The sequence below is a fragment of the Brassica napus genome, unplaced genomic scaffold, assembly GCF_020379485.1.
Source record: "Brassica napus cultivar Da-Ae unplaced genomic scaffold, Da-Ae ScsIHWf_35;HRSCAF=64, whole genome shotgun sequence".
Classification (NCBI taxonomy): domain Eukaryota; kingdom Viridiplantae; phylum Streptophyta; class Magnoliopsida; order Brassicales; family Brassicaceae; genus Brassica; species Brassica napus.
The window spans coordinates 1-25,056 of record NW_026016440.1 but is presented as its reverse complement, the minus strand read 5'-3'; the positions used below and the strand labels follow the sequence as shown (position 1 = coordinate 25,056).

At 37.2% G+C, this 25,056-nt stretch overlaps 3 protein-coding genes and 1 pseudogene across 4 annotated transcripts; 1 reads left to right on the top strand and 3 right to left on the bottom strand.

The window, feature by feature from the left end:
• Positions 1–7,580: 7,580 nt before the first annotated feature.
• On the bottom strand, positions 7,581–9,382 carry LOC125603598. Its single transcript, XM_048774480.1, has 3 exons — positions 8,859–9,382; positions 8,110–8,580; positions 7,581–7,995 (listed from the first exon to the last, which is right to left on the bottom strand). Exons 2-3 carry the CDS (start codon positions 8,431–8,433, stop codon positions 7,921–7,923), a joined length of 399 nt encoding a protein of 132 aa, XP_048630437.1. The 5' UTR covers positions 8,434–8,580; positions 8,859–9,382; the 3' UTR covers positions 7,581–7,920.
• Positions 9,383–11,028: 1,646 nt separating this feature from the next.
• On the bottom strand, positions 11,029–18,904 carry LOC111215572 (non-classical arabinogalactan protein 31-like). 2 transcript variants are annotated; one of them, XM_022719233.2, is made up of 3 exons: positions 18,660–18,904; positions 17,442–17,755; positions 11,029–11,981 (listed from the first exon to the last, which is right to left on the bottom strand). In XM_022719233.2, exons 1-2 carry the CDS (start codon positions 18,871–18,873, stop codon positions 17,451–17,453), a joined length of 519 nt encoding a protein of 172 aa, XP_022574954.1. In that variant the 5' UTR covers positions 18,874–18,904; the 3' UTR covers positions 11,029–11,981; positions 17,442–17,450. The 2 variants fall into 2 exon arrangements, with proteins under 2 accessions (XP_022574954.1, XP_022574953.1); XM_022719232.2 differs by lacking the exon at positions 11,029–11,981 and having other exon boundaries at positions 17,388–17,755.
• On the top strand, positions 16,443–17,273 carry LOC111215835. Its single transcript, XM_022720005.1, has one exon. The coding sequence runs from the start codon at positions 16,443–16,445 to the stop codon at positions 17,271–17,273; it is 831 nt and encodes a 276-aa protein (XP_022575726.1).
• A 1,166-nt stretch (positions 18,905–20,070) lies between the features above and the next one.
• LOC111215836 lies at positions 20,071–24,695 on the bottom strand (annotated as a pseudogene).
• Positions 24,696–25,056: the final 361 nt, after the last annotated feature.

Below are 25,056 nucleotides of genomic sequence, written 5' to 3'. Positions count from 1 at the left end.
CTTCTTTGTGGTTATTTAGCTAATTTACTCTTAAAAAATCTATAATTAATCTCTCCCATGCATTTTTCAAATCAAATTTTCACTAATCTACTAATAATAAAATGGTAAAAAAAATAATGTCAAAGTTGCAACTTTTCATCTAAAACAAGGTGTCTTTTCTTCTCAAAGTGGGATTGCTTTAAAAAATATTGGTTTTATTTAAGTAATGTGTTAGTTTATATAATAAGTGTTGTATTTTATAAGAACTCTCCCAAAAATTAAAAAAAGATTATAAATGAGACGGGTCATATTAACGTAAATCAACATATATTTATTACAATATTCAATTTTCTGAATATTCATTTTCAATAAATAAAGCAGGTAGATAAATATACAAAATAACAATTACCAACATATAAATTATAATTGTTTAAAATTATAAACTAATAATTTTAATATTATGTCTTAAATAGGAAAAAAAATTATATATCATGCAAAAAAAGAATTGCATTTTGTTCAAAAAGTGGTTGAAGATAACTATCATGTGAAAAATGTATGAAAAAACTTAAAAAGGATGAAGACACAATTGTATGCAATATGTGTTTTGATAAAAAAAATTAAAGGGAACATTAAGGTTTATAATATATATATATATTTGAATACTTTGTAAATCATATTTTAATCATCAAAATTAAATTTAATTATTTATGTAATTTAATTTTTTTATCAGGCATATAAAATTATAAATTATAGATTATAATATATTCTTTATTAAATGAGTTTCCGTGCGATATCGCACGGGCTCTTTGCCTAGTATACAAAAAGATACACCATAATAACTTTAGCAAAAAGAAAAAATTAAAAAAATAAGATCGTAGAAAAGGAAGCTTTTGAACTTAAAAGATAAAAAAGGAATTAAGTGAGCATGTGAGAAACAAATATTGGGGAAAAGGGAATAATGAGTTATATATGGTACAAAAAGATACATTTTTACTATATGTAAATATCCCAATTTTATGCTTTCTTAGAATGTTTAAGAAAGAATATAGTGATATATTCGTGACATTTACTAATACCACTAGATTTTGACCCGCGTTTTCAAAGCGCGGAATCGATTCTTTTTAAAATTTTATTTAAATTAATAAATATTGTCTAATCTATAGTCAATTTTATAATCTTGTCTTCTTTATTTTTTATTATATAATAATAAATTTGTGTACTAATTAATTAGTTAAAAGATTTTAAAATGGTAAATTTCTACTCAATAAATTTAATCATATTGTGATTATATATTTGCTAAGGTTATTTATTTACAATTTTAACTTATTAATTGAATATTATATGAAAAATGTAATAGACATTACGTTTTTCATTCTACATATTTTTAAATAATGCATAAATTTTAAATTATAATTACACAAATATTAAATAATAATTATGTATTTAAATTGACTTATAATTGTTTTAAAAAAAATAGTGTTGGACTTCTTTGACTTTAAGTTTTTAAATTATTGGGCTGTTTTGTTTAGTTGGACTGAAGCAATGTTGGGCTTTTAATTTCTGAAAACCATTAAAAACAATTGAAAAATTTATGGAAATTTTTGTAATTAATTGGAAAAGTCAGGGGCATAATTCTAAGAAAGATTCTGCTTTAATAGTATAGATAAGTGTAAACATTCCGAATTTTCACTGGTTAATGCTCCTTAATGAGAAAATATAAAATTTCCAAAATTCTCTGACTAACCCACAAAAATCTAAACTTAGTGTCGACAATACAGTATAAATATACGAGTAAAATTGACTAGGAGGTTACAAGAAGAAGAGAAGAAAAATTAGAAAGACCCAAAGGCTTGGTGGTTTGGTCAAGAAAAAATGGATACAGGTTACATCCTAACCATCGTCTTTGTGGCGCTCATCATCATCTCGGCTATTGTTGCTGGCTTGTATTGCGCCCCAAAACTCATCAAACGGTGTTGGGGCGATGAATAACTCATGTTACCAATTATCTAGCTATGTCCTTTTTTGTTATTTTTAAATGACCTAAATAGCAGATCGATGCTGCGACTTTGCAAAAATTTATCGTTGTTCTTCCATTTAATAATGTTTTCGCTATGATATTGTAGCTCTATTATATTTTTATGATTGAATTATTTTTATTTATATATTGCAGTGATATATATAATTCACTAGGTGATAATCCGCGCCCTGCGCGGAGTAAATAGACTTAAATAGTTTGTCACTTTAAATATATAGGTATTACAAAGGTAAAAATCATAGAAAAAATATTGTTACATTTTATATAATAAAGGATTCAACAAAATTGTGTATGCCTATATGAACCCTTGTTCGGAAACTCGCTAGGCGCTACGCGTGCGGCACACCCGGGTCTAGCGATTTATTGAAAAATCGGAAAAAATCGGGGAGTACGCGGGGCGGAATTTTTTGTATTTTTATACATATAATACCATATTTTATACATAAAATTAACATTTTAAGATGCAGTCACTATATAATATGGTTTCATAACTGTACAAAGAATTTACGTAGCCAAAGTAATTTTTGATGCATTGTAAATTGAGAAAGTGAAAGGTATGATCATTGGAATCTTCAACCAGGGCAGGATTCGACTTCTTCTATATATTGTTATGTTACTTTTTACCTTTGTACGGAATCGCGCTACGCGTTATCCGTGCGGCAATCCCGAATTGTTAAAAGATCGAGATAAAGTCAGAGTATACTCGGGAGTAATTTTTAGTGAGTTTATAGTTGTAAAAATATATAAAAGATTCATCAAATACCAAAATAGATAATATAAAAACAAAAATCAAAAAATAATACACTCACAAAAATTACCAAAAATATATATAGTTTGGATCATGAGACTAACATGCAAATTAAAAGTATAAAGACTTATTATTTACGGTTAATGTGTTGGGCTTATGAATATTACAACTAATTGGGCCTTTAGAAAATAAACTGAAAATCGTGAAGTCCTGATAATAAGCTTGAGGAATGTCGTCTTCTTCGTTTGGATTGATTTATCGAACCACCGGACATGCAGAAACAACCACGGTATCAATCATCAACGGTATCATGTGTACAACTTCGAATCATATGTTTATGCAACACTTCCGGGCTCATTATTTTTTGAGAATCACGCTATTGTTGTAATTCTAATTGATCTGAGATTCCGAGTTTTTACTTTTTATACGCCGCGTTCTTTAATTCTACGGTCCAGGCGGACATAACTCACCTCACCGTATAATGATACCGATCACCCCTGACTCGCCACGGTGCAGCTCCGATCACCGTATTCTCGGCCGCAAAATCGGTGACTCGGCCGAGTTTTAGAACAAGGATATAAACTAAGCTTAGACTTTTTTTAAAAAACTTGTGTATTTGTTTTGTTAGCTTGAAGTATATTTAGTGGAAGTGGATCCCTAAGAGTAAGCAAAAATTCATATAAAATAAATTATGAAATAAAGATAAACGAAACATTGACAATATAATTATTGTTTTCATAATAAATTATAAAATATAAGATAAAACATAGGATAAGAAATTGACTAATAAAATATGAAAAAAACAAAATATAAGAAAACAAAATAAATTAAAATTGATTAAAAAGAACTTAATATTACATTCAACATTCAAAAGATTGTAGAAACTTACATTTGAATCAATGAGAACCATTTCAATGGTTAGGCCACCAGGAGCAGAATATTGCTTCCACAATCGAAAAATACTAACCCTCACTCTCCACATTGTCTTGAAAGGTTTCAAATCGGCAACGGAGTTAAAATCCGCCATGAGTGTTGTGCTTGCAAGAATGTTTGTTGTAAGGATGTACTGAGAAATAGACAATGGTGAGGAAATATTGTAGCTAGAAGGTCTTGTATTTATATATGCAAGGAGTAAGTCTAGGTAAATAATGATAGCCAATTGCCATCTTTATTCGCGTAATTCAAATTAATATTGATTTCCCAAAACTTTCCATAATTATTTTCGTAATTCAAATGTACAGCGGATTCATTGGAATATTATAGAAAACAAACAGATATAGTTGTCAACGCAAATAAATTTAAAATAAATCAGTCTTGATGAAAAAAATGTCTATATGATTCTGTTTTGACTGTAATTTTTCATTACCAAAATCGTATAATATTAATGAGGACGTTTAAAACAGTAATTAGTGTCTTTTTAGCTCAAAACATTCCTAAATTGGAATATTACGAAGATCATTCATTGTCACGCAAGTAATGCTAAGTGACAATGCCCTCACGGTTTTTGGAAAGTTCAGGGCGCATGAATAAATGCCATAATTGCAGGTTAAGAATACTAGGGATTTTCCCGGGCTACGCCCGGGGTATTCGTATAATCTTTAGTTGTTTAATTTTTTTTTACACTTATAAACATAAACCTTTGAGGCATCAAAATAAGAATAAATTGTATCCGGAGCTGATTAATTAACAATTAAAGACTATTTTATACACTTATAAATGACAAAGATTATTTTATATTTGTATAAACCGGAGGTTTATTTGATTGTTATACTTTGATCGTTTAAGTAAAGTACCGGATTTTATAATCAAATATTATATTTTGCAGGCAAGGATTATCACATGTTTATATTTGTCATAATTTGAGGTACTTTATAAAGTACCTTGTATATACAGGCAACCGAACCCTTGGAGGTCCGATCACGAACGGGACTGCCTCTGAGTGCCTTGATGCAAATCAACATTGAAGAATTCCTTCTCTCCTCTTCCCACTAAATTAACTATTCAGCTGAAGAATTCCTTATATGTTTATATTGAAATGTCTAATAAAATAGCCGGTTATTTTGACCGGTTCCGGTTACTTTACCCTTTAACTATATCACTTTAATTTTTTTTCACATAAGATCTCAATCTTTTATACAGTAATTAGCTGCTCCAATATAGCTCGTATTACAAATTACATCATAAGTTCTCATTTCTTTGTCGCTATTTTCCTAAGAATTTCCTTAATTCTTTTAGTAAACATTTGATATTAAGATGGAAACAGAAGTTTCAAGTTGTTTGCAACGGATATTTATAACTTCGTCGCATAAAGTAACAAAACTGAACAATTACACTTATCTCTCAAGCACTCCAGTAATCTTATTCTTTATCACATTTTATCCTAATCACATTCATCACCCTTTGCAATCTTCATCTTTAGCTTTGCCTGTCCTTCTATGTAGTATTCCATCAGGGAGTCGATCTCTGGAAAATTTTAATCAGTGATGGGGAGCATTGCAGATTATGGTGATCCATCTCAACTGGATCTCCCCGGCAGAATATTTTTCTTTAATGTAAAGAACACCTGCAAAGAAGAAACACTGGCTTGTATTAGCCTTACTAAGTTTTGGGCAGAACATCAGCACATAAAGTGATATGAAATTGCAGCCATACATTCTGTAAGTGAACTGACCAATTCCTGATTGCAGTTAGAGAAGCCAACCGGAGATCAAGGGCCCATATATATTTTCCCTCAAAGAATAGGACCCTGCAGGAGGGTTTTGCATTACAATCATGGGAAAGATATGCTCACCTCTCATTATGAGACTGATAACTCCCATCTGAGCACCTGTCACAATCTTATCTAAAAGGCTGATCAACTTCACAACCGTAGCTAGAAGGATTTTCGGCCACCGACACTAATAAAGGAAAAGCAGTCAGTTCCCTTCTATCAAAATAATAAGAAGAGGATGAACACCAAGAATGTGCATATCCTGGAGGACGCAACACTGTACCAGTCACATGCCCCAAACTTATGCTCGGATAGTTTCCCCATGTATGATTTTAGAGCCACTGAATGGTTCTTGCAGTACTCTCATTCTCAAGTGTTGTAGGATCTCTTGGATATCAGGTGGAAGGTTGAGAACTTCAAGTCCTACACACAATGACACCAAATCGTTACAAACGGTGAGAGTCACTGACACATAGGCTTTAAAAAATGGATTTGTCACCGACAAACCAAAAAAAAAAAACAGGATCTTGATGACAGTTGTTAGATAGATTGGGATGATGCTTATACCAGTCATATAAAAAAATATATAGCTCTAAACATGAGTCATGCTTCAGTTTCCTTTTGCTAATCAGTTGAAATTGTTCATTATCTGGTTAACCGTGATCTGAAACAGTTTAGATGGTGCAGAGATACAAACTGTAAGAGTAATAAAAATTTGTTGATGAATGATAACCTTATAGATTTTTAAGCCGAAACCACTTGGCAGTACATTCTGAGATGGTGCCCTAGAAGTGATTGTCACTTACCCTTCTGCAGCTGAAAGCAGACAAACAGTTTAGAGGACTGTAAAATTGATCTTCTTGGACTACTTATAGGTTTTCTTGACAATCCCGTCATTAACTGAGGTGAGCATTCGTAAGTGTCAAAGAATTTCATACAATAGAAAAGCAAAGCATATATAAAGTCGAGGAAATGATTCAAGAGTTAAGTTTTAAACCAAAAAGCTTTCAGTTCAATCTAGGTGTCAGCCATATATACTACAATTCTTTCAAATTATTCCCCTGACTCAATCCAATCAAGAAAAATGATTCGAATTCACACACTGACACACATAAACAATATTCTTATTGAATCTTTAGAAAGGTATTCATATATAAATATATATATGTAAGCTAACTAACCGAATGAAATTTTGACTATGGTCCTCGGTGGTCGCGGTGGAGCTCCGACAGGATCGAAACACGGGTTACGCTTTTGACTATGGTCCTTGGTGGTCGCTGTGGAGCTCCGACGGGATCGAAACATGGATTACGCTTCTAAACTAACATTCCTTCGTATCTTATCCCTGCTTAAATAGAAAGGAGATTATGTGGATGGAAAACAGTGATATGATCTTGCAGTTATTTTTAAGAATCAAGCTAACATCAATGAATCACCCATAAAGAATCAGATGAAATTATTTTCAGCAGAATGAATAATGAATGGAGTAGACACAAACCTGATAAATCTTTTTGCTTTTGGAACCGTAGAATTCAAGATTTCCGGTGGATCTAACAAATTTCATGGCCATGACTTTATCTTCTTCTCCTATAGAGGAACGCGATTCTGATCGCATGAAAGATTGGACAAACTGTTTTAAATAGGAGTAGTGAAGGGAGATGCGAAGAGGAGATTGGAAAGACGCTTCAAGTTTCTGGAAAAAAATTGGGAAAGATCGCAAACATGAAAAGAAGAAGAAACCTAATGTTACGTGGCAAAAAGAAGGTTTTTTATTGGTTGTTTTTTTATGCTTACGTGGATAGGTTTAATGGAGCTCATATATCTTTTTTAGTATTAGTATAGATATTTATTCTGTTAAAAGTTATAAATAATATTTGTACTAATAATATTATTCATGAAAGTGCTTTTGAACAGATTATTTTTAAAATTGAAAAAGGAGGTTAGGTCGTAGAAACGTGCTGTGAAAAGAAATCAGAGGTAAAATCATTTTACAAAAAAAAAAAAAAAAAAAAAATCCCGAAGTCAAATTTTTAAGCAGCAAACAGAGCATAGTATATACCATTCTCTTCGAATTTACGGATTCATCGCAAACCGAAGCAAAGAACAGATAATATCAACTTTCAATATTCAGACCAGAAATGACAAAATAAATAGATAAAAAAAATCTATGATTTCATGTTTCCACTCTTGTTCTTCGAATTGTTGACACTCTCTCCACTATTATTGTTACTGGATTACAAAAGACTCTAAAACATACACAGAGATTCACCTAAAACCTCCTCGTCAAAACCCCACAAACACATAACTGAATCTACTTGTCGTCACCGGAACGCGGTGAAGCACCACCACCAGCCTTCTTGGGAAGAAGAAGGTTGTGAATGTTGGGCATCACACATCCGTTAGCAATCGTCACATCCCCAAGCAACTTGCTCAGCTCCTCGTCGTTCCTCACAGCCAACTGGATATGACGTGGCATCTCGTCTTCTTGTTGTCCCTCGCCGCGTTTCCAGCCAATTCAAGAACCTACACAGATCCAAAAATTCAACAAAAACCCAAAACCGCTTTACTAAATCACGGTTTAACTAAACTGAACCTACACAGACACAATTTCGGAAAAGAAAAAGAAAAAGACAGAACCTCGTATTTGAGGCGTTTCATGGAAGGAGACCCATCTCCCATAGTCCCTTGCATCAAGACGCTAAGTACACCGCTAGCTTCTCTCCAGTTTCTCTGGCGAAGCAGCTCACTAAGGATCTTCGGCAACCGTTTGAGGTAGTTGCATCGGGTACTACTTCGCTCAAGCAGACTCAGAAGGTAAGACGGTTTCGCCACGCAGAGGACGGTTCTCTTGAACTTTCTATCTAAGGCCTCGGCGGAGCTAACCACGCGACGACGGTGCTTATGGTCTTTGATTGTGATGTCGTCATCAAGCTTCTCGGTCTTCACTTCGCTTTTCACCATTGCCTTATCTTCGATTGAGTTCAACAATAAAAGGGAAATTAGGGTATCTCTCCGCCGAATCGAGAATCAAGCGACGGGGTGGTTCCGGCGATACGTATCTCTCCGGTGAGAAGCGATTCCCGCGGCAAGTGTGTATATATACAGAATCTGCAGATGATAAACTCTAGGCTTAAATAAGATACTCAATTGGGCCATTTAAATGGGTTTCTTAGCGAGGCCCAAATATCTTTAGCCCAACTATATCATAAGCATTAACCGAAATAATGTGAACTTAACCTTTTAACCGACAAATCCTGAAACCGAAATTGGAAAAACTAACCCAAATTTTATTTGGTTTCGATTCGGTTTATCTCCTTTTAAAATCCTGAACCGAACCAAATTAATCCTAAACTGAACCTACCAGATCTAAAGAATCGAGAAATTACCTCCGCAGCGAGGTACGCGAGAACGGCGGCGAGGTAAACCGGAGCTCCGGCGAACGCGTACTTGCCGTTTTTCAAGAACCGGGCGATACGACCGACGGGGAACTGGGCTTTGCTGCTCCGAGACGTCGCCTTCTTGGCAACGCGGGATCCGAGAGTTTTACCACAACCCGCCATTGACTCAGTGAAAACAATTAAAAGCGAATTTGAGGAAGAAGTGTACGAAGTTGTGCAGTCAAGAGAACGATCTCAAGTAAACGGTACCGTTGACATCGAAGAAGCCATGCGAAATCAACATCTCCTGCTGCATAGCATCAGAAACTTGGGTGGCTGCGTGTTTCGGAGGGGCTTTCCGGGAAGAAGGCTTTGACTTAGAGATACCTTTCTTTGTTGTATGCTTGTAGAAACCTTTTCTCCTCGTGAATAGCTAGGAGATCGATGATCTATTGAAGAAGAGAGGAAACGATGGATCTAGGAGATAGAGGATCCGCTCAATAGTGGAGATGTGAGAGGAAATCATCGACTCAGTCTCAGGTTCTAGGGTTTCTCTTGGTCTGGGCTTTTGGGACAAATAGTTCAGTTCACGGATCAAAAAAAAACAGCCCAAACACTGGCCAAGACGGTGTGACGTGGCAAAAAACCAAGTTGTTCATTGGTTGATTTTTTAATCTGACGTGGATAGGCTCAATGGAGCTCATATATCTCTTTTAATATAGTATATATAGATATTTAAATTGCTTTGAATCGGATTCATTACACTAAGTTGCCATAAAACTAACCAATAGTATATTGCATTGATAAATATTGCATTCGTAATTGGTTATCTAGACAAGTAATATATATGGATCTTAAAGGAGTTTCCATAATTCGTTATAGTACATGCATCCATTCGTTATATTACATGGATTGTTTGATGATATCACTTGGATTATATTAAAAGGAGTTATTATATTACATGTAACACGATGTAAAGAAAAATGAATGGATTGAAACTTAAATATCAAGAATCGATTATGGAAATGACGTTCTTGTTAATAATACACAACATACTATAACTTTATCAATTTTTAAGAAATTCTATTTTTACTTAAAAACAAAAAGAAAAATCAATTATTTCATTAACAAAATTTTGGTTTATATACGAACCGGGGTTTTGCTGGTTCACTGGGTCGGCGGTTCCCGCGTTTTTGACGGTTCGATAAAAGTTTTTAATCGGTTCAACTTTAGTTGGGTTCTGATATTTACCCAATCCAGATTATTTTTGGTTCATGGTTCAACCCGGTCCGACCGCTGGTTCGGTCCGGGTTTAAAAACGCTGGTTTATAGTTAATTTGATTGTTTAATTTATTTTAATAGTATAAAATTTAAACAAAAATGATGGAGTGGGACACAAATTGTTATCAAATCTTTATTATTAAAATTATTAATTTTTATATATAGATTAATTATATTTGTTAATTCCGTAATTTTTATTTAAGGAAAGAAAGGAAAATAGTAGTTATACACTTTAATAATTTAATGATTAGTTTAATGAAAAATATAGTATATATTTAGATTGACAACATATTTTTCTAAAGATTCTGAAAATCATCATGGTGATGAGACGTGACTACACTCAAATGTTGTAATGCTCCTCAACTAATATATAAAAGATAAAATTTATTTAAAAAAAAATCTTATATTATTGGTTATGTGTAACTGAAGTATAATTTGTGGAAGTAAATCTATAAGAGTAAACAAAATTTTCGCTCTAATTTGAAGTTAAAAATTCCTTAACACACATATACTCAATTAACAAACCTCACATTATGTAAACAATATAATGCTCATATTATATAAACAAAGCAATACCCTTAAATGTAGTGTAACGAAGTCACAGATTTAAGACATTTACTGTAATTTAAAAGATTGCATTCTTAAACTTACTTTACATATAATCTCTGGTCACACAAATTCGGTGATGGAAAGAAAAATCAATTAATTAAATAATTATCTGAAATTGATTCCATAATTTGAACAGATCACTACTCTTTTTAAGAGATGTTACAACTCAAAGTTTGAACAAACCCATATAGATAGTCAACATGATAAACTAGAATATTGAGATAATCAAAGCACGACATTAAACTTACGGACTTTTAGCAAGGGATTTAATTTAGACTGATGTAACACAAAGTTTCACATTAATAAAATTCTTTATTTGCTTTCATATCATATATTCAAAAATAATTGTATAGTTAACCGATGCATTATGCGTATAATTTTGCTACATAACAAATAACCCAAGGTCAGGTGGATTAATATACAAACATATACTCTCGAGCTTAATATAACTTCTTTTAATGTTAAAGCTTTATAAAAAGTAAGTTATGGTCAAGTAATTTATTGTCGAGACAAAACCACGAAGAGAAAATATGGGGTTAAGGTTGGTTTATATCAATGGCAATACATGTAATTAATCTAGTGAGAAGAGGGTTTTTAATTAAAGGTTGTGAGAAGACCTCATATGATGATACCTAAGTAATGGCATTTTGGTTAATCACACATAAAAATAAGGTTAGTTAATAAAAGTGTTTCTCAAATAATAAAAAAGGGATCTCTTATCATTAGCCCAACCTTTGAACTCAGCAAAAACAACACTGTTGTTTACACTTTTGTTTGCATTAATGTGTAATGGTATGCTCTTACTGATGATGATAGGACGATAATCTCTAATTAAAGAACTACAGTCAAATAGAAGAATAGAATTTTCAAAAACCACTATGTCCATACATACATCGTCATCTCCAAAAAGAGCTCATGAGATGATGTCAATACTTAATAGTATCAGCCTGCCTATAACTCTTTAGATGACCTAAAGACATGGTTACGATAGCATTGTACCACCGATTCACCGTGGTACACATTATAAGGTTGCCTTACAAAAAAATGGTTTGTCAGTTGTGAAGAAGAGATAAACGATAAGGATACGAAATCAAACACACTAACAATCTCAAAATGTCTACCAAGACAAGCTTCAAAACGTGAACATACTAAAAAAAAAAAGCAAACACGACGATAGAAACATTTAAAGCACTAGTGAGAGATAGTCATAACAAGCAAGCACACACATACATAAAGAAGAAAGTCGAGACTTAATGAAAACAACATACTAAAAAGAAAAACGCACCGTTTTGCTCTCTAAGGCGATTTCCAGTGCAATTTCTAGGGCACCGCGCCCACCTTCTCCCTACGTCACCGGTGTTGGCCCTGGCCTCCGACGCCGCCTCGTAACCCATGGCCAAGAAAAAGCGAACCCAGTTCTCTCCCCTCACCTTAAACCTTTCAAATCCCGATGCCTCCTCTGCCTCCTCCAAATTGCCCCCGTCCAAAAGCCCTCATCCACCTGTCGATTCCTTGATGCATAGCAGCCGAAGTAACGCTGATGTGCAGACTAGGCCGAAACAGACTCCCCCTGCAACCGGAAACCTAGCGGATCCCGCTCCCGGTGCAATCCCAGATCCCGTTCCTGGAGATGGTCCGACAGCTCGTGTCGCACCAAAACCCTTGTGGCGTGACGTAGCTTACGGCTCATCTCAGAAGATGCAGAAGAAAGGTGAAGCCTTTGTTCTTGACTCCGGTGAAGCCTGTGTAGAGATTCCAAACTCAGTCATAACCAAGAATCAGCATCGCTGGGAAAACTTCATCATAGCCCAGTTTAATGGCAGAGCGCCATCACCGCGTACTCTTCATGCCATTGTGAATGGCATCTGGAGCAACAGGCTTAAGAACATAACTGTTTCGAAGCTTACCGCAAGGTCTTTTCTCATAAAAATCCCCTGTCCTCTCACCCGTAAGAAGGTTCTGGATCAGGGTATGTGGCACATTGAGAATCAAGCAATGTTTGTTGCAAAGTGGGAACCTGGTCTTCAACCGGAGACTCCAGAACTAACTGCAGCCCCAGTTTGGGTTGATTTCCATGGTGTTCCACCACACTTTTACAATGAAGAAGGTTTGGAACACATTGCTGGTCTTGTTGGGGACCCAATAGTCCTGCACCCCTTAACTGCAAGCATGACCAACCTGGAGGTGGCAAGAGTTTACACCATTGTCGACCCGTCCAAGCCACTCCCTGAAGCGGTCAATGTCTGCTTCCAATCTGGTCATATACAGAGAGTTTTGGTGACAAGCCAATGGCTCCAACCGATATGTACTCACTGTCAAGAGGTGGGCCACTCCATTAAGAGATGCCCGACTGCTCCAATCACTTGTACGATCTGTAAATCCACGGGTCATGAGACAAGTGTCTGTTCTCGCAGCAAGTCAGACCCAACCAAGTCCGACCAGGAAACTGCGACGAAGAAGAAGAAGAAGAAGCAAAAGCGCAAAAGAGCGGCAAAAGCTGTTTTTGTTCCTACTCCTGATCTCACAGGGGCACTTGTGATAGACATTGGGTTAGACAAGCTAAAGGAGGCTACTGTTCAGAACTCTAAATCCTTAGCAGCAGCTGAACAAGAGAAGAATCCTGAAGGGGGGAAGAGGATACAAACCTCCTCCACTTCCACTTCCTCATCTTCATCCGAGGACACAGCCTCTTCAGAACCTGATACTTCGGAATACTCTTCAGAGGAGGCCTCCACTTCTAAGGAAGAGGGTGAGTACACAACAGTAGTCTCCAAGCGGAAGCAGAAACTTTTGATACAGCAACAAAAGAAGGCTAGTTCAAGCAAGAAAAAAAGTCTACCCCGGGGCGCACGCCCCCCCCCCCCCCCCCCCCCTCTTAGTTTTAGGATAGAGTGCTTCTGTTGGAACGTTAGAGGCTTCAATAAATCAGTTCGGCGAAGAAGTTTTCGGAAATGGTTTCGGCGTAATAATTTTCTTTTTGGTAGCTTAATTGAAACTCGGGTTAAAGCAGTCAGAAGTCAGAAGTTTATCCAGTCTACTTTTCCTGGTTGGAACGCGGCTGCAAACTATGAGTATGCAGAGCTTGGAAGGATTTGGGTTGTTTGGGCCCCCCAAGTGAGTGTTTCTATTCTTCAAAAGTCGAGTCAGATGATCACCTGCCTGGTAAAGTTGCCTCAAGTTGAAACGGAATTTGTGGTCACCTTTGTCTATGCGGTCAATTGTCGTGTTGGGAGAAGGACTATGTGGGCAGACCTAATACATCTATCTGGTAACCCGATCATAGTTGATAAGCCTTGGATGATTCTTGGAGACTTCAATCAGCCTCTGAACCCTGAAGATGCATCAACTGGCGGTACTAGGATCTCTGGAGGAATGGAGGAGTTCAGGGTCTGCCTTCAATCTGCTCAACTAGCAGATCTCTCTTTCCGTTGCCATCATTACACCTGGTGGAACAAACAAGACGATAACCCAATAGCGAGGAAACTTGATAGACTTCTTGTCAACGATAACTGGCTGGCTGCCTTCCCGCTCTCTTACGGGGAGTTTAAAGAGCCAGAATTCTCAGATCACTGCCCTACTTGCATCCACTTTGGAGGTCAACTGACTAGGAAGCGTCGGCCCTTTAAATTCTCAAACTTTCTCCTTGACAATGAGAACTTTCTAAGTTCGGTAGGGGATTTCTGGAGTAATACCTACGTTTCAGGAACTTCTATGTTTATCATAAGCAAGAAACTGAAGTGTCTTAAAGGGATTATCCGGAACTTCCATAGAGACAACTATTCAGGAATCGAAAAAAGGGTTAGTGATGCGGCTCCAGTCCTCGCGGAGTGCCAGCAGAGCTTCCTCAATAACCCAACAGCCATTCTTGCTGGATTGGAAAAAGAGGCACACTCGCGATGGATGACGCTAGCTCTAGCTGAGGAAAAAATTTTCTGCCAAAGATCAAGAATCCAGTGGTTGAAATATGGAGATAGTAACACTGCTTTCTACTTCAAAATGGTAGCAGCCAGACGATCCTGCAACCAGATTCATTTTCTCATTGGCAATGATGGTGGAAGAATTGAAGAAAAAATAGAGATTGAGAATCACTGTGTCGATTTCTTTCAGGACTTGTTGGGCAAGGAATCACCTCCCCTCTCAGCACCAGACTGCGACCTTATAAGCTCTCTTAGTGCATTCCACTGTACAACTGAGATGAAAAACATGCTGATAGCGGAGGTCTCTGCGTCAGAGATTAAGGAAACAGTATTTGCGCTACCTATTCACAAGGCTCCCGGGCCTGATGGATACAACGCGGAGTTCCTCAAAGCGACATGGGCTGTTACTGGACCAGAGATAACTCAGGCTGTCCAAGAGTTCTTCCGCAATGGTAGGATGCTAAAACAGTGGAACTGCACAGCTATCACTCTCATTCCAAAGAAGGTGAACGCGGACAAAATATCTGACTTCAGGCCTATATCTCTCTGCAATGTCTTATACAAGATTATTTCTAAGATCATTGCAAAGAGACTTGAGTCGATTCTCCCATCAATGGTATCTCCTCATCAATCAGCGTTTGTCAAAGGGCGTTTGCTAATTGAGAATGTCTTGCTGGCTACGGAAATGGTCCAAAAATTCAACCAGAAAAATGTATCTAGCCGAGGAGTTCTCAAAGTTGACCTTAGGAAAGCTTTTGATTCTCTGCGGTGGGATTTCATACTGCAAGTTCTGAAAGCAGCTCAGTTCCCGCACATCTTCATTAACTGGATTCAGCAGTGTATCACAACCACAAGCTTCTCGATCAATGTTAACGGGGACCTCTGTGGCTTCTTCCAGGGGGCGCAAGGGGTTAGACAGGGTGATCCGATCTCACCATATCTATTTGTCATCGCAATGGAGGTGTTTGGGAGATTGCTGGCAAGGAAATACGAAGATGGAAGCATAGGATATCATCCTAAGGGCCATGACCCCAAAATATCTCATCTTGCCTTTGCTGATGATGTGATGGTGTTTTTTGATGGTTCTCATGCCTCACTAAACGAGCTAAACTCAACTCTGGAAACCTTTCATCGGCTCTCTGGCTTGGAAATGAACAGAGAAAAATCTGCGCTATATACAGCTGGAACAGATGAAAATGATCAGGAAAGTCTTGCGGCATTTGGTTTCACACAGGGATCATTTCCTTTTCGGTACTTGGGTCTCCCTCTTACTCATAGGAAGCTTCGGAAATCTGAGTACTCACCACTGCTGGACTCAATCTCAAACAGATTCAACCACTGGACAACCAAGGCCTTATCCTTTGCTGGTAGGTTGCAGTTAATCTCATCGGTTATATACAGCACTATCAACTTTTGGACTTCAGCGTTTATGCTACCAAAAGGTTGTATCAAGCAGATAGAGAGTATGTGCAATCACTTCTGTGGTCTGGGGATATTGCTAAGAAACATGGAGTTAAGGTAGCTTGGAGCACTATATGTCAACCTAAAGAAGAAGGAGGATTGGGGCTGAGGGATTTTAGTCTCTGGAATAAAACCCTTAACCTGAAACTTATTTGGCTCCTCTTCTCCAAATCTGACTCCCTGTGGGTCGCCTGGATGAGAAAGCACAACCTAAAAGATCATAGCTTCTGGAGCGCCCCGGCTACGGTCAACAGCTCCTGGATTTGGAAAAGTCTTACCTCCATGCGACACCTAGCTCTGAAGTTCTTGAGATGCTCTGTGAGAGATGGTGACATGCACTGCAAAGTTCTGGTTTGATCATTGGTTGCCAACAGGACCTCTACTCTCCTTCGTAGGGCAAGATGGTCCTCTCATGATGGGAATACCTATGTCAAGCAATGTAGCAGAGGCCTGCACCGCCACAGGATGGAGACTGCCTTCACACCGGGTGAGACATAGGAGAGTAGCGGAAGTGCGTGACCACTTAACTGCCCATCCTCTCCCTACTCAATCTCAAGGCCCTGATGTGTTCTCGTGGGAAATTTCAGGCATTGTGTCCTCTGACTTCTCCTCGGGTTTAACTTGGGAACACCTACGACCAAAACATCCTAAGCTCCTGTGGACTCAATCGGTTTGGTTCAAAGGTTGCATACCAAAGCATGCTTTCACATTTTGGGTAGCTCATCTCGATAGGCTTCCAGTCAGGCAAAAACTGGTAACATGGGGCATGGATGTTCCTGACACTTGTGTGCTATGCAATCGGCTTTCTGAAACCAGAGATCATTTGTTCCTGGACTGTGAGTACAGCAAAGATATATGGGCTAAGCTGTTCGCTAAGCTGGGGGCTTCTCCTCTGCGGGTAAGAACTTGGGCAGCTCTAGTTAATTGGTTGCAGGCTGCCAGAGGGAACCGGCTTTTCACAATTAAGCACATAGCAGCCCAGGCTACTATTTATCTCATATGGAGAGAAAGGAACTCAAGAATGCATGCTGGGAATCTTCAACCTCACTCTGTTGTGTTCAAACAGCTGGATCGATGCGTACGGGACATTGTTCTTGCCCGCAAAGATAGGAAAAGGTTCAAGACCATGCTTTCCATCTGGTTTAGATTCGACTAAAAGATATCGACTTTGAGTAAGTCTCTGAAGCATGCTGCTTATACCGAGTTAACATTAGGCTTTTTTCCACCTTTTTTTTTGGGTCTTTTGTAACTTTTTAGCTTCGCCGAGCTGTTGTAAAACGTTTCCTTTTTGGTATAAATTCAGATTTTATCAAAAAGAAAGAAAGTCGAGACTTCAACGAGTACAGGCCGGTTCGAACGCGAAGGGACCAACAGAGAATAAAACGTAGTCGCGTTCAGCTATGTTGATTGATTTAGAAGGCTTAAGCCTAGCACCGGTGGTTCCACTGTTGAGCTGTGAAGGAACGGTGCATGTAGCAGCTGCGGAACCAGGATTCGTGGGCCAAGCCCGGCACGTGTGGAAAGCGTAGGAGGTGAGTTTATTCGGAGCTAACATGAAGAAGTATCCGTTTTTGTCCGTCTTTGTCTCCATCGTTACACCTCTCTTTGTGTTGTTGCATGCAAGCTTTACAGTAGCTCCTGTAGTGTAGTCGAAACATTAATAGATATCAACTATTCAATGATTATTACAAGCTTGATTTAAAGATTTAAAGGAAAAAAAGAAAAAAAAAACAGTCGTATAGAAATTAAAAGGAGTAGAAAAGGAGGAAAATAAAATTTTGTGCATGCATGCAAGCCAATAGGACGAAAATCGTTTTGTGCATGAAAGCCAAGTGGCACGAGAGACTCGACGAATGTGTTACACAAATCATGATATATTATTATTTCTTTTTAAGAGGTCATTGGTGTGAATTTTTGAAAATGCATTTACCTAACCTTTTTTACTTTAGTGAAATCTACCTTAAGATACCAGACAATAAAAACATGTTTATTGCATGTCTCTTAAAATAGATTTGACCTCTTAAATTTTAACTAAAAATACTAAAAGACATCTCTTAAATAAGAGATATAAGATTCGGTCTCTTAACTTTTTTAAGCTAAAAAACCGAATCTTATATTACATTAAGAACTCCAACCTAAAAAACATGCAATAAACATGTTCAAGTGCTTTTAATCACATCAATTTGTTGGATTAATATCATTCATTCAAATTATTTCATAGGAAAATCAGTCTAACAATGCATGCATGGTAAGTAAACGAGTCTTTAAACTAAATTCATCAGACTAATCTCTTTGAATAAAAGTTAATTAATCCAAGATTTTTGCAGCCATAAAGTTTGATGTGATGTATTTTTTGCGAGAACGTAATGCACGCATTGTGAAGATTGTGTCATGGAAGTAAACCTCCTAAACATGCAACGATGAAAAAAAAAACGAAGACAAGGTCAATCCAAAGCTCATGTACACTTATAAAGTTATAGATCTACGAGATTACAAAATAATTAGAAAAGTTAAAAGAGACCAGAGATTATAATGTAACAACCTTGAAGAGGAGATGCTTCTAGGAGCGTATCAATGCCGGAGTACTTGCAAGACTTGCAATAAACCATGCCTTGAACGGCCACAAGTCTACGGCTCATCTTTGCCGCCGGTAGAGTCACTGGAGAAGCGGATGAGACTTCATTGGTGTAGATGAAGGTCAATGAGATGTTGAAAAGTAGAAGATATCTGAGAGCTTTTAGTACTGAAGTTCCCATTTCTGTTCTTTGTTTTAGTGATAGTGAGTGAAGCAGGATGTTCTCATTAAAGGCCATATTTAAAGCACTAAAATCATATAGGCCAGGGACTACTTGTCTAGTTGTCATTGGTGATTAAAATCATATAGGTTTATTATTTTTGCATTAAAAATTACCCAAAAAATGAATTTCGAAACCCATAAATAAATACTAGAAAATGCACCATGTATTCGTAGTAAATAACTGCATATGATTATTTTTATAAAATATACCACCATATTCTCCATTGATGCCAGACGTCAAACTGAGAAAAAAAAAACAGAAATGATGATCATATCTCACTATTTATAATACTTTTAAAAGTTCAATCCGTGTTTTGTGACAACTACAGTTGAAGACTATGCTAATTTCCTTTAGAATATAAATGTTATTGCGACATTTTTTTTTTGGCTACACTCTTTTGCCAAATTGGTCACTTGGTATAGAATGCAAAAACATTTAAAATGTATTCACTAAAATAGACAGCTACGGGGGAGAACTTTTATAGGTTTTTTCTTTCTCAGCTTATAGGCTAAAGAGAGGAGGGAGGCATCATCAATTCATCATCATTTAATTTTCTTATGAGAGATAGGATAGATACGATCTCAATTTAAATTTGTGAAATTTATAGATTCATTTACTGTGAAGATTTCATGCAGATCCAATCTTTAAATAATTTGCAGTGCTAGAAACGGCTTCCACAGCTTACCTAGCACCTATAAAACTGGACCACCCTGCGCTCCTCTCCCAGAATACACGAATATAACATCATTCCTTTCAATAAAATATTATTTATTCTCTAAATATTGATATACGACTCCAAAATACAAACCTATCCCATTTATTTTTGTTACTTAGATATAGATGAAAAGTTGCCAAAAAAGAATATAGATGCAAAGTTATGTCCCATGTGTAAACAAATTTATTTTCTCAATTTCATTTATCTAATTCACATTACTGAACAAATTTAGTTCGTAAAATGAACTACATATACCCACTTATTAATGAGATATTCCAAATTTTAAATAGTTTCTTGTCTGAAATTTTGAGCTCTTTTTTCTTTATGATTTTTGTTTAACTACATGCAGCTCAATATGTCCAACATATAACAACTACAAGTCAGAAATAGTTGACAAAAGAAAATGACAAGATTAAAAAAAACTCTTGCAAAAAGCAAACTAGCACAACAAAAAAAGACTTAATAACATCGTAATAATAATATCCGGCCATAACATACGAACAAGAAACAATCCATAAAGGATCATAAATAAGTCATATTACATATTAGTCCCTGAATTTCAAAACACTGTTTAGCATAATAGCACCCTAACTTTAACATCTTACATAATAACCTTCCATGGGAAGGAAGTAACCTGGTCTTCCTTACTCTTCTCTTCAAACGAACGACCAATTCACGAACATGAATGCTAAGCAATGGTTTGACTCATCGTCTTCAAGAACTTTCCACACTGTTGCCTGCTCGTAAGATACCAATCTCCCCATGCTTGATGCACACACACCCGCAGGAAGATGAGCATATCCCTACACAAAATAATCAAGATTCCGAGTCAGAATGATTTTTCGAGATAATGGCAAAAGAATCATCAAGTAAACAGAAAAAACCTGTTGCATGATCTTGGGGAACTCGGAGCAAAGAGCTTTACGACCAGACTCGTCGAGGGTCTTGTCTAGCATTATGTCTTGAAGAGCTACAAGAGTAGTTTCCAGCATGTCTAAACCGGTTTGGTTTGCAAATGTGAAACCGGTGAAGCCTACAAAAGAGATATTGTCACACCCATCTCAAAAAACTGGAAAACATGTCCTTAGAAGCAAAGACATGTAGTCAGTCACTTACGTTTGTTTTGAGCGAGCAGCACAGGATTGCATCAGTGTGGTTCCAGAGTTGACGCAGCAATGTGTCACCACTGGTTTGAGAATCAGACCCAAAGAGATCTGCACCAGTGTGAACCCTACAACAGCCAATAGAAGAGGTTTAAAACAAATAAACACTTAACTAGCCACAAAACTAAAATGCTAATTAGTACCTGTAACTCCTTGAGATCCAACGGACGAGAGTGAGAGCTTCAGGGGACGTGGGAGCAGATACTGGACTGATACTAGAACCAGGACGAGGAGCAATGGCTAGAGCAACCCTCTGAATAGATCCCACTATGCTTCTCACGTACTGACGTGCCATTGAAGCAACACTGTCTCTAGTGTGGTTATCAAACGTGAACTGGAATGCTATGGTCACTACCGACCTAAAGTTACAACCGTTTGTGTCAGCTTCACTTCCTTGACGTGTTGATCCTTCTAAAGCCGATGCTAAATCCAACGTACGGTTTGCAGATGCACCGTTCTATATGACAGTGAAAGATTAGATTATTGCATCAGAATATATATATTTAATTAAATGAGATTTTGATATATTACCGGGGTTGATTTATGTTCAAGAGGTATGACTCGGAAACCAGAAGGAAGCAAAGGTGCATCATCAGCAAATGATTCATCAATAGGAGCAAAGACAAGCTGTGCACAACCTCCAACCACGTTTTCATCAACACCACTACAAAGCTGTGGAATGAATCAAATATCAAAAATGTCAACAAGGGAACCAACGAACTTTGACAATGTGAAACCATGAGGTCGGACCTGAAGCAAGTACATATCACGAGCTAAACCCATGTCTTCAGGTGAGTAAGCATGACCTTCAAGTCTAACCACTTCAAGAAACTGAAACAAGAAAATCAAAAAGGTTACAAAAAAAAAGTATTTAAGAAAGAGTGAAGTTGTTTAGTCATTAGCACCTCTTCATGTTCAACTGTCTGTGCTAATGGGAGAATGACTTGGTTACTCGGGAACCCACCAGCTCTAGCGCAAGGAACAGCAAAAGGACTAGCTCTGAGGGATGCAGCAGCATAAGCATCCACACCATAATCAGCCCACTCAGAGCGGTGTTCTCTAAGGAATCTAACCAGCACAGCAGATGGAACGTTCTTGATTCAAGAAAGAGATAACAAGTTAGTTAAACTAAAGACGAAAATATAGTAAATAAACTTATTCCTCTATCCGACATGTACCTCCAATAGCATAGATGCCTTAGCACAAAGAACACCACTACCAAAGCTTGGGAGGAACGAGCTACCGTAGTGAGACGGCCCACCAAACTTCCCAGGAGACAAGTTTATCATAACACTAATATCCTCTGCACCGTCATTACTACCCAGTGGTGACCATCCATCATCCACAAAACCATTGACAGCATCATTGAATCCCCTGAAGTTTCATTCACTTAAAACAATTAGAAAGAGAGAGAAAACAACAAACTCTTGGCAGCAATAGAGGTGATACTTATTACTTACCGACAGAGTTTTTGACTGAAGGTTCTTAAGACCGCAGGTTGCCGCCCTCCACCGTACTGAACTTCTCCACTTGTCTCTTGTGCAATTTGCCTTACATGCCTCAGAGCCTGGAATAAATAAACCAAACATAAGAACCACAAACATTATCCCAAGTTATTCAAGGTTGCTGAAACTTACAGCAACGGTCATTTTCTGAGCAAGAATCTTTGAAGATTCATAGAGAGGCCTCATGACTTCAGGGACACTCCAAGCCTAGGGAAACCAGAAATGAATAAAGTCAGGAACATATTTATTAAACAGAACTGATGTGTTTTGAAACTATTTGGCTCGTTGCTTACATCCAAATCAACATGGTCAACAATGTGGACAATGGAACCACCACCATCGCAAGGACGGATGAGAAACCCGCTTGGTCGCATTTCAGCTCTCACAAAGCTTGAAGAAGGTGGTCCATTGGGGCCACCAGTTGTAGAAGTAAGCGACCTTTCACAAACCTGAAGACAGTGATAGAAAGCATCATGAAGCAGTTCCAAAAAATAGAAACCATAAAACATAAAAAATAGATCTAAAAAGCTTACCACATAGCTACCATCTTCTAAACATGTGCTGTATCTCAGCGTCCAAAAGTCACGAGCTGCTGCTAGTATCGTTGGAGCATACATCTGATAAGATCAAAGTGGCAAAAGCTTAGGAAGTCTTATGAGGAAATGCAAATAGAGACAACAAGAACTGAGATGGACCTGCGTGTATATAAGCTCGATAGTTCCACCGTTTCCAGCAGGAATCACACTCAGAGTATCCACACATCGACAATCACGGAGCCAAGATTGACGATCTTTGAGGATTTCAGCAACCTACAGTTTTTTGTTCAAATCAAGATTTGACTAGAACTCTATTTTTTTTCTCTTACTTGCAGATACAAGCAAATGAAACAATGTCACACTTACCTTCATGGGTTCTAAAACTCACGAGGCCGCAGGCACGTGCTGCAATTCCGCTGCAGTTGCGCGAAATAGAGACGATGCCAATAGAATCCGGACCAGGCTACAACCAAATAAAAGAAAGGTTCATCAAAACAATATTAATTTTATGTTGTCACATATAATAAAAGAAAAGAACAGAAATGAGATTAATACAACTTGAAGAGATTATTACCTTCATACCAATCATCTGAACCAGTCAACAGCAGTTCCTGTAGCCTTGGAAAGGAACTCTGCGAGGGCCTCCTCTGCTATCGAAAGGAGACTAAAACAAAACAAAAAAAAAAAAACTGTAACAAAGACTGAAGATATAAATCAAGAAGCTGAGAGATGTAAAAAAGCTCACCCAGCTGGGTTGTTAGCATCACGTTGCAGATGCTGAGGATGATTAGAGTTTTGCTGTGTTGATGTTGCTGACCACTTACGACCACAGACTCACAGCTGTTGTCTGTGGTCGTCCCAGAAGCCTGCATTCCAATATAAAAGGTAACAAACTATAAGCAAAAAAAAAAAAATAACAATATGATATAAGACTAAAGATGAAGAGGTATACAGTATGGAGTTGGTGTTTCATGTGGCCATTCTCGTAGACCAAGTGGGAAACTTGCTTCTGAAGACGATCATTCTCTTCCATCAAGAGTTTGTTCATGGCGTTAAGCTTCTGTTGACTGTTTGGAGACGAGCAGCTTCTTTCCTCTGCTTCTCTCGGCATCTAAAATCAACAAATCAAATGAAAGCTTCAATATATTTGTGCTAAGATAAATTTAAATGTTGCATGTGTGATGTGAATAAATGATAGTCCTTGAACAGTTAATGTATTTTCCAATTATTCAAAATACTTTCTTGTTTGACGGAAATAAATGTTACCAAATGAATTCAAAGACAAATTTATTAGAAGTCACTTTCTTGTTTTTAAAGTTTTAACAGTGTCAAAGCTTACGCAGAACAAAGTTACCTGCTCTGGGAGATTTACAGGACATGGATCTACATTAAATTCAAAACACAATGATCACTAAGATCCAAAAATAAAGAATCATAATTTTCAGATAAAACCAATGAAAGAAAAATTATTAAGCAAGGAAAAAAAACAAATTTTGATGTCTTCTTCATACACTTAAATACAAAAAAAAAAAAAAGATAATCTTGGTGAAAAAAGAAAAATAATCAACCAGAAGGAAAAATAAAAAGAACGTAAGATTTAAAAATAATAATAATTTGTTTGTAACTTCACCTGCGGTTCTGAAACCAAACTTTGATCTGTTTGGGCTCGATGTTGGAGAGAATGGGACACTCTCTAATGAGTTGCTGTCTTCTGAGAGAGCTAGGCTTAGGACACTCAGTGTAAACTCTCTCAAGAGCTTCAACTTGCTCCGGGCGTGTACCTCACATACTTGCCGGAATCCAACCCTTTATCCGGCGACTCTCTGTGCATCGTGTGGACCATCATATCTCAAACAGTAAAACAAAAGTCGAATTTACGAAAAGACCCAGATGGAGATTCAAGTTAAAGAATGAGACTTTCGAGGACTCCTAGGTTTTTTTTTGGTTTAGTGTAGTTGATAGGTTCTTTTCAAGGGTAGGCTCTCTGGGTAGAGAGAGAGCCTCCACTCACGTTCATGGTGGGAAAAAAAAAGAGAAAAGAAAAAAGAAAAAAAGAGAATTGGAGAGAGGGAAAAGAAAAAAAAAGATAAAAAAAGGAGGAGGAGTTCTTTTTTGTTTTTTTAAACATTCTGTTTGTGAAGAGATTACTTTCTTTATTTTTGTGTGGCGGGAAGAGGAGAGGGAGAGGAAAGAGAGAGAGGAGAGAGAGAGAGAAAGAGAGA

Excerpts from the sequence above, each read along its gene's own strand:
- LOC111215572 (XM_022719233.2), bottom strand. The coding sequence starts at position 18,873 with ATGGGAACTTCAGTACTAAAAGCTCTCAGATATCTTCTACTTTTCAAC. Across the intron at positions 17,756-18,659 it reads AGAAGCATCTCCTCTTCAAG|GAGCTACTGTAAAGCTTGCA; the intron begins GTTGTTACATTA and ends ACTACACTACAG.
- LOC111215835 (XM_022720005.1), top strand. The coding sequence starts at position 16,443 with ATGGTGACATGCACTGCAAAGTTCTGGTTTGATCATTGGTTGCCAACA.
- LOC125603598 (XM_048774480.1), bottom strand. The coding sequence starts at position 8,433 with ATGGTGAAAAGCGAAGTGAAGACCGAGAAGCTTGATGACGACATCACA. Across the intron at positions 7,996-8,109 it reads TGAAACGCCTCAAATACGAG|GTTCTTGAATTGGCTGGAAA; the intron begins GTTCTGTCTTTT and ends GGATCTGTGTAG.